The sequence below is a fragment of the Triturus cristatus genome, chromosome 3_1 (assembly GCF_964204655.1).
Source record: "Triturus cristatus chromosome 3_1, aTriCri1.1, whole genome shotgun sequence".
In the NCBI taxonomy this organism is placed as follows: Eukaryota; Metazoa; Chordata; class Amphibia; order Caudata; family Salamandridae; genus Triturus; species Triturus cristatus.
Window position 1 is genome coordinate 827,025,784 of NC_140583.1, and position 15,507 is coordinate 827,041,290.

Below are 15,507 nucleotides of genomic sequence, written 5' to 3' on the forward strand. Positions count from 1 at the left end.
GTCTGTCACATGCTCGAGCTGTAATGCAATGTCAGTGGATGTCCAATTTATGACACAGAGCAGTATCACCATGATAGATACTGTTATTTATTATTGATGTCCTAGGCCTGAGATACTATTTTTTCTTACTTTATTAGTCTAATTATCCCCTCTATATACTTGACTTTCCATGAGTTGTCATAGCAAGCACTCAAGTCATGACTTACAAATTTATTTTGTAAAGTGTTTTATTGCTTATGACCCAGGTTAATTGTGGCACCTACATTTTTAAATAAATATACTTTGCCTAGTTATTATTTTTCCATTAAGGCTCTATTTATTAATTTATCAAACAAAACATTCTATTTCATATGTATTAGATCCACTCCTTAGTTAAACAGCCCATGCCTCTTGCAGTGGGGTTGTAGATACTCTTTTTAGATAGCACACTTCTCAGGGCTAACACTTAGCTCCTTACACTAAATATGTTGCTGCTAATGATTGACTATGTGCTTCAGTCACTTTCCTACATGTACAGTGACGTGGTCTTGGCAGAATATCAGTGTCTTACAATAAAATAAATCAATACATAAGAATAACAGTAAGCAATTAAGATAATGTTAAGTGCTAAAGGACATTACAGTCTCTTTTGTGGGCTTTATTAATGTTAAAATGTATGCTAATTGAAATAGCAGAATTCAAACCATTACACAAATCTTAAAAAGGTCAGATCTCCATATATTATTCTCCTGCCCTAATACTGACCGGGAAATGGTATTTCAGCTTGAATTGCACTTTGACCATCTTTTGCTAATTGCTCAAATTAGCCAGAGTACTGCACCATCCCTGAAATGACGTTCTGCTTTATTGATTCAAAGGAAAGCAGTAACATTTAAGGACTTTCAATAGAGCTGGTCTTAAATATATCCATTTGCAGCTCAAAATCAAAACGCAGATGGCTGGCCAATTGAACCAATTCAAAACCATGTCAATACTTTTGAGTTATTATTTTTTTAACAATGCATCAATTCAATAAGGCAACCTTTTAATGGCATAGGTTCTTCTTTTATAAGCAAGTTTACTATCCAGTTTTCCTTACTATTTTGCACGTAGGAGTCTAATAAAATGCATGATATGATAGCGAAGTGAGCTAAAGAATGATGATGGATTCAACCCAGATCTGTGACTGGGGGTGAGTGTCTGAAAAGTTTCAGCGCTCCGTCCATCATTTCCTTGTGTTTTGCTTTGTTTGCCTAAGTTGGCAGGGTATACCCAGATGTGGGTCCCTTGCTCAATTTGCCACCGGATTCAAGCTAGACTGGCTGATTAGGGGTGTTACCCTGAAACCGGTACCAGTATGCGTGTTTCCGGTCCAGGGCAATCCAGTCCCAAGATGCTTATTTCCGGTCCAGGGAAGACCTGGTTTGGCAGTTCAGACTGGACTGTTCCCATGAGGAATAGGGTCAAGACGGATTTGCATATGGCTGGGTCTGAACCGGGGTGGCGAAGTGAGCTAAAGAATGATGATGATGATGAATTCCACCCAGATCTGTGGCTGGGGGTGAACATCCAAAACGCCGCCGCAAGACTAGTCCTCAACCTGCCAAGACACTGCCACATCTCCCAGCACCTGCGCACACTCCACTGGCTCCCCATCAAAGCTAGAATCACCTTCAAGATGCTAACCCACGCTCACAAGGCCCTCCACACCGGACCAGCATACCTAAATAGCCGACTCAAATTCCACGCACCCCAAAGGTCCCTGCGATCAGCCCAGCTCTCCTACGCCGTGGTCCCCCGCACCAGAAAGACCAGATCGGGAGGCCACTCCTTCTCCTTCCGCACGGCCAGAGCCTGGAACGACCTTCGCTCCACCTCAGACAGATAACATCGCTCCCCATCTTCACAAGAAACCTCAAAAGCTAGCTCTTCGACAGACCCCCTCCTTGATGGACTGGAACCTGCAAACCCCCTTCCCCCCAAACCCTCCCAGCGCCTTGAGACCCTTATGGGTGAGTAGTCGCGCTTAACAAACACCTGATTTGACTTTGCCACTGAATTCAAGCTAGCCTGGCTGATGACAGGTGTTACCCCGATACTTGTCCCAGAATGCTTGTTTCCGGTCCAGGGAAGATCTGGCTTGGTAGTTCGGGCAGGACTGTTCCCACGAGGAACAGGGTGAATACTGATTTGCATATGGTTTGGTCTGAACTGGGGTGGCGAAGTGAGCTAAAGAATGATGATGGATTCCACCCAGATCTGTGACTGGAGGTGAGTGTTTGAAACGTTTCAGTGCTCCGTCCATCATCTCCTTGTGTTTGCTTTGTTTGCCCTAAGTTGGCAGGGTATGCCCAGACTTGGGTCCCTTGCTCACTTTGCCACTGGATTTAAGCTAACCTGGCTGATGAGGGATGTCACCCTTAAACCGATCCCAGGATGCTTGTTTCCAGTCCAGGGAAGACCTGGCTTGGGAGTTAGGGCTGGACTGTTCCCATGAGGAACAGGGTCAAGACTGATTTGCGTATGGCTGGGTCTGAACTGGGGTGGCGAAGTGAGCTAGAGAATGATGATAGATTCAACACAGATCTGTGACTGGGAGTGAGTGTTTGAAATGTTTCAGCGCTCCTTCCATTATCTCCTTGTGTTTGCTTTGATGGATAAACAACCATTGGTAGTGCCAATTTTCTTTTCTTATAGTTTAAAGTGCCTCTTAAGTCATTGATGCATTTCGGCAATCAATATGTCAGCACATAGGCAAGGCACGCAATTACTCATCCTTACCCCCATGCATCCATTTATCCATCCATTGACTCATTCTTGCATTCAACCAGTCTCACCAACCACAATAAAACACATCCACAAAGTCAGCAACATATGCAAAATAAATTAATAGAATAAAATCAGAAAAAAACATACTGTCAAATAAACATGGTTGGCATATACTTGGAAAGCCAAATAAAATTAAATGTAACAGCAAGGGGCCACCTTGCAATGGTATTTTACATAGTGTATCATTGTTTCGAAGTTGCAGCATACCTGCCAAATCTAGAACCAATGTGTGGGCCATCTAAAATGGTAAAACAATAATACAGTATCGCTAATACCATTCCATGATAGCCATCTGATTTAGAAACAGTGGCCATGCTGAATGTGGGAGACAACAGAGTGTGCAGTTCCTCAAGGGGGGTAGAGGGGAAAACAAGTCTCTTATTGAATGCCCTCACACACCTAGCAAGGTGTCATGCATCATCATTGGGCTGTGCTCCTCATCAGGCCGGCGCTGCAATGCCCGACGGGCTCCCGCGGAGGTGCTCTTTGCCGGAGATCTTTTAAGAGACAGCTGTTTGGTGCATGAGGGTGAGTGAACTGTGTAGTGAGTGAGTGTGAAGGGTGGTCTAAAGTAGGTCTAGCACTGCCCAGGAGGAATTCATTTTATTCACGGGGTGTGCTACCCTAATTAAAATGTGTGGGCCCTGTTTGGATATACAATGATCCACAGGGTCTAGTACATGTGCGTGGTCGACATGTTTCTAGCCTGTTGCCCCTAGCGGGTCACTCGGCAATTCTTCAGGACCGATGTCTAAGGAGTAATTACTCGAAACTCTTAGACTACTACAAGGCCAGTCCCATAAAAATTATATATATCACCAGCTTTGTAAATTGAAGATCCAGGGATTGTGGAGGACCTGGAAGGAAGAGACCCCCAGTTGTGGGGTCGTGGGTAGACGGGGTGCCTTGTGAGCGCTTCGTTGCTCACCGTAGAGGGGGGCGCGCAACTAGCGGTGCTCCTACCCTGGCTCTGGCTCCATGCGGAATGTGGCACACCGCAGATGAAATGAACAGGGAGTAAATTGCCCATTAGCACTAACGGGGGGTTGTAGTATGCTCTAAAATTGGAAAATATAAAGAAGGGGAAAAAATTACTGAAAACTTTTAAAGGAGAACATATAATCCTAAAGGACTAGCACACCAGTCCTGGCACTGAAGCACACTTGTTTTCAGGCAGATGTGCACATGTAATCTGACACATTCTGTCACTCACAGGACAAAAAAGCAAATCGCTGAAGTGTGTAAACCCCCTGCTTCTTACTATATGTGGTACATAAGATCAAGTCACAGTGGAAAATATTCACAATACATTGGGAAACAGAGAATGATCTGAGTAGACAAAGTATGACAACACCAAATCGATCATACAAAAAGTGTTTATGATTTAGTAATATCACTGAGATTGACAATAAATCAAAAATATAGAGTATAGTGAATATCACATTTATGCATTTGTAGAAAACAGGTGCACACAATGTGAAGTGACAAGTGCGTAATAGGGATTAGTGCAGGTGATGTGCAAAGGGAAGGTGGTGCGCCTATTTACATCAATAATCAGTGATGACAACCTATCCTGCCACTTTCATGGCAAATACAAAAATGATGATAAATCATAACAAAAAGATGCAGATCTGTACTCTCTGTCATCTAAGTTTGACATAAATAAAAATCAGAAAATGTCAACGTTTCGACCCCTATATTAACCAACAGACTTTGCACCTTGAAAATGAGGTCTTCATCAGGACCAAAGTAGGGGGAAGTGACACCGTTAGCAGCGAGAACTTCAGGCTGAGATGTAGTGGTGTAGGCCTTGTGGGCTCTCACAGTACGCACAGGTAAATTCAAAAGAAACCTGAAACAACTCCTAATCAACAAATACTTTCACTCCTAGATTATTGACCTTGATTGATTATCTTGTGTACAGATCTAGTTACGACGACCATAGGCTGTTTATCTGTTTTGTGCTGTATATTAGATCCTGTCGAATTGCTTCTCTTGTTTTTGGTACTGCTTTTATTTTCTTTGATGTTTAATATTTTCTATTTTTAATTCTCACCTCGTTTGTGTTCACGTCTGTTTTACTGTATTTTCTGGTCACAATTTTGTAAAGCGCTCTGATACCTTTGGGTCTAGCATGCGCTATATAAAACGTATTAATAAATAAATAAATATTCTTGATGGGTCGGCCAAGGTTCATCAGTAACCCGTGGCCGGAGGTAAAAATCTGTGGTGGGTGAGCCAAGGTTGATTAGTAACCTATGGCTTGAGGTTGTATGAATTCGTCTGACAGCTAACTCGTTGGTGTTGTCATACTTTGTCTAATCAGATCATTCGCTGTTTCCCAATGTATTGTGAATATTTTCCACTGTGACTTTATCTTATGTACCATAATTTACCCGGGTCCAGTGGTCTATCGGGTTACCCCATTGATACATAACTCTTACTATATGCGGTCATGACAGAAATGGAGTGTATATGACACTTATACAGGCAAAGGCACAATAAGGCTGACGAAAGCTCCTCTTTGTTGGCATTTTTTAATAAATGTTTTTTCATATAGGATCCTGTCAAACCTCTAAGCCTGTCAGGCATTTCAAAGGGATTCTACCAAGAAAAATCTTTCTTCTTCTACGATTTGTCAAATGGTGTAATCGACAACAAAAACTTTGCTTATAAAGAAACCCTGTGAGATTTCATGGAACTAAATATGTTTGCTGGCTTTAACACAGTGTAATAATAACCTTTCCTTAGATACAACATTTTTATTAGATTTAGCATATTGATTTCACAAAAAATCAAACCTAGTGCCTCTATTGCAGCTTTTCATAATAAACATATCAGGCATATGGCATCAACACAAAGTACGAAAACAAAATGGTAAAACCTTTTTTATTGGCTTGTCACCATAATCAATTCAAGCCTACTATATGGAACATATGCGTTCCCACTAGGTGATCATCAAGTACCCCATAACAAACTTATACATATACACAAAATTCCAGTTACCAAAACATTATAAAAATCCCATGTAAGAGGGCCAACTCAGGATTATCATGGCGCAAACATTCCATCACCAAGTTTTGTTTGAGTGACGCATCAGCACCAAAACCCTTTGCCTACTACAATAATCTGTGAGATTTTATGAAACAAAATACCTACCTATAGGCTTTAGCAAGTGTAATATCATCCCATTTTAAAAGCCTATTACCTTTAACACATGCTTTTCACAAGAAGTATTTCAGGTCTACTCGCTTTTGTAAGAAATTGGATTGTTGGTTGACTAGGGTGTAAGCCATGGTCAAGCAGCAACCACAATCCTTGTCAGGGTAAGGCACAAGCAAACTCCAAGGTAACCTGTGCTCACTCCCTTGGTAGCTTGGCACAGAGCAGTCAGGCTTAACTTAAAGACAAAGTTTAAGTATTTGTGCAACACTTCAAACATTAAAACAGTGAAAAACACACCACAGAAAAAACTCAAAACAGATTTAGAAAAATTAAGTAATTTTTTATAAATAAAGCAAGACCAAGCCGACAAGAATCCAAGTAGTAGATCTGGAAATATTGAATTTTAAAGTTTATAGTGAAAATAGTGCCAAAAAGCGCTATTGGGGGTATCTGGTTGCATCGGACCCGGACAAACTTGTAAGTTCAGAGAGACCGCGATGGAGGGCGGGCTGGCTACAAGGACCCAGTTAGGCCGGCTGAACAGCGTACCTTAAATCCTGGTTGCAGAGCGTTGTCTGGGTCCAGATCGAAGATGCGCCACGCAGCTGAGGTGATGAGTCATCACTGGATGCAGCAAGGCTGCGGTGCAAGACCTGCTGCATCATCGTTGAGGATCATGTCGACAGGGCTTGCAATGCGAAGTCTGGTGTCGGGGTTGCGATGCACAGCTTGGGATGCGACAGTTCCGTGAAGCGGGGAGGCTGCGACGCGGCCTCCGACGCATCGTCTAAGCTGCTATCAATCAGGGATGCGAGAACCTGAGCTATGGATGAGCCACACCACGGGGGCGATGCGTGCATTCCGATAATGGCGGTGGGTGGGTGGTTTGCGACAGGCCCAAGCCATGCAACAGCAGTGATATGTCGGTTCTGCTCGGAGATTCGCCACTCAGCCAAGGAGATGCATCGGTTCTGCTCGGGGATGCGCCACTCAATAGAGAAGATGTGTTGGTTCCACTGGCAAGCACTTTAGGCCCACTTCCAAGGGTCCAGGACTGGGGTGGCACCACTTGGCAGGGCAGATGCACAGATGGCAGAGTCCAGGTGCAAGATGGTGGAAAGCCTGTTATGTCTCTGAGGCTTCAGATCAGGGGGCCAGCCAACTTGCCCTTGGAGTCACTCTGGGTTCTAGGTTCAAGTGATGCAGGTCCAGTCCTTCTCACTCCGACACGAGAGCAGCAGGTCAGCACAGCAAAGCAGGAGCCCAGCAGAGTGGCAGTCTTTCAGTAGCACAGCAGTCCTTCTTTCTGGCAGAGTACCCCCAGGTCGAGACGTGTACTAAAGTGGTGGTGTCTGAGGTCCTTCTTGTTTACACAGTTGTGCCTTTGAAGTGGGGTGAAGCTTCTAGAGGCATGCCTTTGAAGTGCACAGATGCCCTGTCTTCACTGGCTCCAGGTTAACTACAGGGGGTATGCAGCCATTTTTGACAGAACAGGACACAGCCTATTCAGGTGTAAGTGAGGCTGGGCCCAGCCCCTTTCTCCCATCCTGCCAGTGGTGGCCCATTCTGTCACAACTAAGCTCCCATTGTGTGAGGCTGTCTATGACAGTGGTTCCCAAACTTTTCACTCCTGAGGACCCCCATTGAGTCACTGTTGGAAGCCGGGGACCCCCAAGCAATTTGTATGATTTAAATGTGAAACATTAAAACTGTAATTCGAAAAAAATAAACACACGTATGCACATCAAACAAAAACTAGACTTGAATTACTAAAGATTTTAGTATTTTTATATTAAAAATATTTGCAAAAATCGAAAAATCTTAATGAGAAGGTTGGTGCTGCATCTAGCGACTAACTTTTCATTGTTTGGTATTATTTCGCTGCCCGAGGCTCATCCTTCTGCCAAGGCTGGACTGGAAACCTAAAGTTGCTCTGGCAAATGTTGTCAGACCAGTCCCTGTATAGTGCACACCAAGTGCTGCGAGTGAGCCTGACCACTACAAAGGGGGCTTTGGGGGGGCTCTCCCCATAGAAATGTTGGGAGGAAATGGTGCATTTTACAAGACATTTGACATTATATATTGAATTGTATTAGCTTTTAAAGCATAGTAAATAATGACTTTACTATGCACCAGGATACAACAATCTTTTGTCAATCTTCAATGATTGACAATCTTCAATGATTCCCTCACTACTACCCTCAACAGTGCCTCTCATCTCTCCATAGTCCCACTGTCACATGTATTTAATTTATAGCACCTCTCATACCACTGTAGATCAGTTAATAGAAAATGTTACATTAGACAAAGGGGACTACAAGGTGTAGGATTTGCATGTCATCCATGCTGGTAGGCGTTATTTAAGAGTGCTTGCTCTGGAGAAGCACAAACTCAGGATTCATAACATAACACAGGGGTTAGCGTTGACGTTAATAATAAGGATTTATTTCTACCCAAATAAACCTTTTTAGCAGCATCGGGATAATGAAAGACTGGGAAAAAGCATAATTTACTAATTTGTACCATGCAGTTTGCATGCAGCTCTTTGATGGCAGTTTATAGCTCACTGTGCTAGATTATGATTGGAACTTGTGAACTGCACAATAACAAAATAATCTCTGTGGCAAAAGCGGGAACCCACTGAGCTATGCACAAAACAAAATACTGTTTTTTTTTAATGCATGGTAGACATTCTTTGCAGCAAGCATATTAACCATCTGCACTTCCTTAGATGAGTCAAAGCTGCCACTGGACAAAACCCCCATCTCTCTCCAGCATGTACAGTAATCGCCGGAGTTATTTTGACACTTTAATTGCTGCCCAAAAACTGCTCATTATACAAGGAACATTGCAGTGCTTTCAAAACTGCTGTCTGCGGACCCCCTGGGAATGTGTCACGGACCCCTGGGGGTCTGCGGACCTCAGTTTGGGAACCACTGGTGTATGAGGAATACACAAAGCCCAGCTGCCAACTACACCCAGTCATGTGACCAGAGACTGACTGCAGCCACCAAATGGATAAGGCAGGAAAATGCCAACTTTCTAAAATTTACATTTTCAGAATTGTAAACTAAAATCTGATTTCACCATAAATTATAATTTTAAATTCGGATTCCAGAGAAACCAAGCTTGAACCAGTTTTACCATCCCATTTGGAAATTACACTTATACAATGTAATAAAGATCAAATAAAGAATATGAATAATAAGGTAATCACAATGTTATCCTATGGGAGATATAGGCCTTACAGAATTAAAGAGTTGTTCACTACCAGGACATATAAAGCTTAAAAGTACATGTCCTGCTTTTTAAAGACATCCCAACCTGCCCTCTGGACTGTCCAGGACTCTCAAAGGTCCTTACAAGGATCACCACAGTGAAAATCCTCTAACTCCTTGGGTTTGTCAGGGAACCAACAACAACATCCATGCCTACCACAGTAATATGTGAGATTTCATATAACAAAATACCTGTGTGCAGCCTGTAACACGGTGCCATAACATTCCAATGTCAAATGCTAATTGTCTTTAATACATGCTTTTCACAATAAATAAGTCAGGCCTGCCGTCTTGATATGAACTTTTTGTAATAAACAAATCATGGCACTGGACAGAACCTTTCTCACTGAACCTATCAGTCCTATAACTATTGTAATTGTCTTGTCACCATAACAAACTCAGGCCTACTGTATTGAGCATAAGCTTTCCCACACGACAACCAAAAGGCACAGACAGTCCTAAAATTCAGATGTATGAAAAATTACATTTTACAAAGTAAATTACTATGGCCTAACAAAGATTATTTCAATTGCTATAGTCAAGGGCAAGTGGCAGACTCTAAGCGCTTCACTGTGTTAGATTCGAAATCTCTTTTTCTGCAAATAACAAAGGCAACAGACAGATGCAATGCCGTGCCCAGATCTAAAATGGGAAATTCGCTTTTGACATCGTTTTTGACATTTTGTATCGAATAATTTCCTATTTTTGTAGTGTTTATAAAAATAGAGGGTCTCCGAACTTCCTTAAAACTTTGTATGCGGCCTGTTTATGGTTGGCTGTGAGCACACATGGCTCATATATGACTTGCTTTCGTTTTGAGGTCGGAAGGCCCCCGCACTCAGAATGGTCTCTACCTTGGTAAATATTTCAAAACAAATGCTGAGAGGAGATGCCCGTTGGCCACTTGGCCTGGGGGTGGCCCTGATGTCAAGTTGTTTGCGAGGCCTGTGCCCTACACTCACTCCTGTGACACTTCCTCAGCTGTTCAGTGGCAGCCCATCAAACAGCTGCTGCCCTGGGCTGCAGGCAATGCGCGGAATGCCAGAACCTTCTGCGTGCATGGTAATACCACTGTTGCTTGGAAAGGGGTTGTAATCCGAAAGTTATGACAGAAGAAATGCGTGTGGGAGATGTGTGGGGCAATATTCTGTTGTAGCCTCCCAGAGCAATGCAGAGAGCTGTGAGGAATTGAGTTTGCGGGAAATAGCTGTCAAAGGTGTTAGGAGACACTTGACCAGTTTCTAAATCTGTACTTTGAAGCCCTGAAGTGCGCATGCGTACATAGCTTGCTACTTTTCACTTCACGCCAAGGTGCAGCGACAAAATGCAAGTCAACTGTCGTCTTCACTCTTTACTTGCAAACGCTACTCACAGGTCACATGACAGACATGAACTGTTTCACCCAAGCACTTATACTCAGTAACGTGTCACCTGTCAGCAAGTGCGCCTGGCGCCTCATTTGGGGGATTAAACTCTATATAAATGCGGCTATAGTACAGTGCAGTAGCGTATACTGGTTCACAGAGGGTAAAACATGGCGAACACGTCCGTAAATGATGACTGTGTGAATGTAGTAAATGGCTCTCATGCAGCCACTGAGCACGCTTACTTTTGGACTTCTATTGGACCAATGGGCATTTCCAGAGGAGTGTCAGATTACTGGTTGAATAAATTAAATAAGGGTATGGAAGACACTGTGATACATGTGGGAATGTTCGTAAATAATGTGCAATTAATTTCCCATTCTGTTCATAAAACTTATATCCGAATGATCCTTGTGCAGGCAATAAAAACAAGTGTGGAAAGGTGCACCAGGTTGTTCATTGTTACAGAGTGTGGCTAGAAAGAAGAATCCTTTCCTATAAAGTGGTGCTCCATGAAAGGTAACATTACAGATATTAAAAAACAGCACTCTTCACTTCTTCTGGCTGTATTTGTACTGTATGCAAGATGTAAATCGCATTCAAACAAGTTTAGGGAATTAGGCTTAAATCGGCATGGTGGTGCATACCACATACATTATCAAATGCATTAAAACATGCGAAGTTTGCGCATGCATTCATTGGAGGCTACTTACGTAAATACTTTAAACACTAATAAACTGCGAGCACACTTAACATACAATATGCCTGTTGAACTGTATATATGTTTTTATATACGGTTGTGACGCGCCAGCAAAAAAGTGTGCAGTTACCAGTTAAACCAAGCACACTTCCGTTCAGTTTATTTCTAAGTATGTGTTTTACCCGAGGGGTGTCAAGTCTATCAATGATGTGGTGGGCCTACGCCCCTTGCTTTTTTGGCACAGATTAGTTAGAACTCCAGAACTGATGTCCTATGCAGCTGCTTTTAGTGACGTTTCTGCCCTGGACACAAAGCATAAAATTGGGTGGATCAACTATATAAATACCATCCGGGTGGACATAGGTGTGTGCCTAAGGAGCCAGAAGGTCACCCTCCCACATACTCTAGGGATATACTAAAACTACAGTTTTGGGCTTGGGTAGAACAGAAGAATGTTATGAATACACGACATGGCTCCTTAACTGACTTGTTCTTTGATATTAAATCTAGTAGCCGGTTAGAAAGCGTCCTTGATTTAATAAAAGTGCCAGAAGATAGGAAATGATATACTCAATTTAGACACGGTTGTATTCCCATCAATGCTTTCACTAATACCTGGAGGACAAATATATCACATCCCAAGGGCTGTCCTTCTTGCCCTTGCCCTAAAGAAACAATAGGCCATGTATTTTGTGCGTGCCCCGCCTACGCCAGACCCAGAAGGAACTGGCTTATCCCGGTATGTAGACACCTAGGGACACATAGTCATAAAGAAGCCCTACGCATTCTGAAGTCAGATGCAAGACCATTTTTTGTTTGTGCAACGGCAAAAATTTTGGGTACATTATGGTCCATTAGAAGGAGGGCCCTATCGACTTGAAGGAAGTAAATGAATTGAAAACCAAATGATCTGAACAGATGGGCGTGTATTTTGCACTAGCACTTTGGATTGTAAATATTTGGATTGCTTGCCTTTTCAATTTTGATGTTAGGACGCATCTTTTAATTATTGAAATATGCTTATATTTGCACTATGTACATATTTTATCTTTGTGATAAGCTTTTTATCCTAATTTTTATCTCTTTTTAAACTATCAAGAGCCTGTATAGGAAGTATTTTAATCTACAGTACCTTTTATTCTGATTATTGCCATGCAAGACCTATGTGGTTTTTCCTTTTATGGTACTGTAAAACCGAAATAAAGACTTTTGATGATGTTTTACCGAGGGACAGTTGAATTTTGGAATCCTGCGGTCATGGCATTTTCCACATAATCATGAATTTGCCACTTTTGACACATAACCTTGCATCTGTTATACGACTTGCAAATGTTACCCAAAATGTTGTTTTTTTAGCTCAAACACAGCTAAGTTACTAAATAAAAATGCGCCACAATAGTAGCTGCGTGCAGTGGCAAATCGTATACAAAGTTAGCGCATCGTGTTTCAATTGCTGCTTCTCGTATTTAGGTGTTAAACTAGTATTAAAGAGGTGCACTCTTACACAAAAAGTGTGACCTGTTGCTACAATGAAAACAATAATGAAACAATGCTGATACGGATTGTGCCGCATTGCACCGCATAATTTGTATTTTCTTGGCGCATCATTTTCAAGGCCACGATTTTACCACGTGCAAGCAAGTAGAGTTTTAAATAGTCACTGAAAGCAAAGGTGTTTTTGATACCTATAAAGAGACGTCACTCTTACATCCGTCTTAAGGGACAAGTTATTTCGAGAATAGCAATAATATAGGGTCTCGCATGTGTGCAATCTCGGCAGAGTGGGGACTCAAATACTTTTTTTGAAGGGCAACCTTTTCCATTTTCTTATCAAAATGTCAGGTGCTGTCCGGGGAGCTAAAGACAGCAATGTGCACTTCAGATAATGGCAGGAGAGAACTGGCAGCCTCGCGCCACCAAACCAGGGGTGTGTCCGCTCTCTCCCCCTGAAGAATGATAAACTCAATGAGCCTGTCTATTTTTAACCTGCTGTTCTTTCCTTTTGGCAGAGTAATCAGTGTGAGCTGAGCCTTTCCCTGAATGAGAGCGGGTCCCCGGCTGCTGCCTCCTGACGCGGTCACCGGAGGCAGAAAGGTCTCCACGCGCTGCCTTCCCGAGGACACCCCGTGCACAGACGCCATGTCCGGCGAGGATGAACCCGGCGGGCAGGCCCCCACCACCACAGCCGTCAGCTCGGTGGCCGTCCAGGCAGGGGACTGTAGGCTGGTGGTGGCCGTGCTAAAGGTACGTTCCTGACAGACACCTTACTTCCGTTCCTAGCCTTCTCTCACATGTAAAAGAAATTTAGCTTTTCCTGTCGAAAGGTGTGTTTTCGGTATTTGCGACTTTTATGACACTTCGATGCCCTGAAGGCCATATTTCAAATTATTAGGCGATAAGTACCGTTTTTCAAACTAAAAGAATATGCCTCTGTTCAAATTCAGGAAAAAGGGGTAAACTATCTGTTTACTTTTTTCCACTTTCAGTAATAAAATATACATTTTTCCAGCTGCACAGCTAAGCCTGTGTAGTTACTTCTTAAAATGGTGGGCCGGTATATTTTGAAAAGTGCGTGCACTATGTAGAGAAGGTAACCTTGGCTCGTCTAGCAGGGACCATGTGCTTGCGAATGCCCTCGATGAAAGCTGAAGATATATGAAAAACATCTGCTGTTAGTAGTTTGCAACTTGTCTGCACATTTTTATAACACTTATGCGTGCATGTGGTGTGTCTGTACACATGCGTATGCCGGTGCAGTGTCTGCGTAGCGCGTGTGTGCGTGCATGTTTCGGTGTGTGTATGTATATATATATATATATATATATATATATATATATATATATATATATATATATATATATATATATATATATATATATATATATATATATCTGTGTGTGTCTGCAATGCTGTGCGTGTATATACGTATGGCAATGTGTGGCGCAGTTTGCGTGAGCGTTAATGAGTAGGACTTGGCGACGTGTTAGGTGTGTGTGTTTCATTCATTGAGTGTCCAACATGTAATAGGACACGTTCAGTTGTCCTTAGAATGCAGCCAGTGACTCCCGGGTCTGGCAGCCACTGTACAATGGGCATTTGTGATATCACTCCATCTGCCTACTGTAAATAACTTTCGAAAGGCAAGTCAGGCTGACAAGCTGTATCATGCCTCCCGTCTAGCGCTCTAGCTCGTATAGGAAGATAACCCCGTGGGTTAACACGATATTGATTTTTAGGAGCACCGGATATTTACCGTACTTTGGTGAATTTGTGCTGTATAAGATTCTAAGATTTTATTTTATCTCTATACACAGTTTTGTTTTCCTGGGTTTAGTGGATGCGCTCACTTGATATTCCTGCAACATCTTCTCTGACCACTAAATACAGTGACACTTGGGATACAGACAACCGAAGCGAACAACTATAAACCAGCGTCCCCATTTAAAATGAATTCCATAAGAAAGCAGCTTCCAATGGAGAGCCCTGCAAATGGCCCCCTGAGGGTACTGATAATAAAAGATTCAGTCATTGTACCCTTTGTGGCAACCTGCAAATGACTAGAAATGTGTGAATAATTAGGGGTGGGTGGAACTCCTGGAATTTCACTCCATGGAATTCAGTGACGTTACATAAAAACTCCACGAGATTCCACAGAGTTCCGCCAATGGGCGGACATATGCACATCATGCTGCTCGTGCTGTGATTAAAAAAAAATCCGCGTGAATTGCACCACGAGGTGCACAAGAGCGTGCAGCCATTCGTGTTGATTTTGCTGCCTCTTCAGAAGAACATCTACTTGAAAAGCAGTCCGTTGAAAACTGCTCTGGACCGTCCACCAGTGTTAGAAAATCCCGCTGAGGGATTCCAAATCACGTGCGTGCTCGCCAATTATCATTTCTGGAGCCTCGGAAGAGAAAGAATTCTGCCACACTGTGATTGGTGGAATTTGGCCGGAACGCTACGTTACACGAGTAATGCGGACATGCCCAAATTCTGTCAAATGTGCAAGTGGAATGACATTTTCCGCCCGGCCTACAAATAATGTGCAAAGCTGAAGCACTGAACTTCAGCATAAGTGGAATCCACGCAAATGGCATGCACAGTGAACATGTTATCACAAGGCACAACGCCTTGTCATTACAAGGCAGGAAACAATACACATATTGCCACAAGTCACAAATCTACACACAAA

General features: G+C 42.7%; 1 protein-coding gene across 5 annotated transcripts in view; it reads left to right on the top strand.

The window, feature by feature from the left end:
* Window positions 1-13,334: 13,334 nt before the first annotated feature.
* CCDC141 (coiled-coil domain containing 141) overlaps window positions 13,335-15,507 on the top strand; it is a 635,983-nt gene continuing 633,810 nt past the window's right edge. For all 5 annotated transcript variants that reach the window (XM_085645202.1, XM_085645203.1, XM_085645205.1 and 2 more), the window contains exon 1: window positions 13,335-13,559. In XM_085645202.1, the coding sequence (XP_085501328.1) occupies window positions 13,356-13,559 (204 nt within the window). In that variant the 5' untranslated portion in view covers window positions 13,335-13,355. The remainder of the gene's footprint in view (window positions 13,560-15,507) is intronic.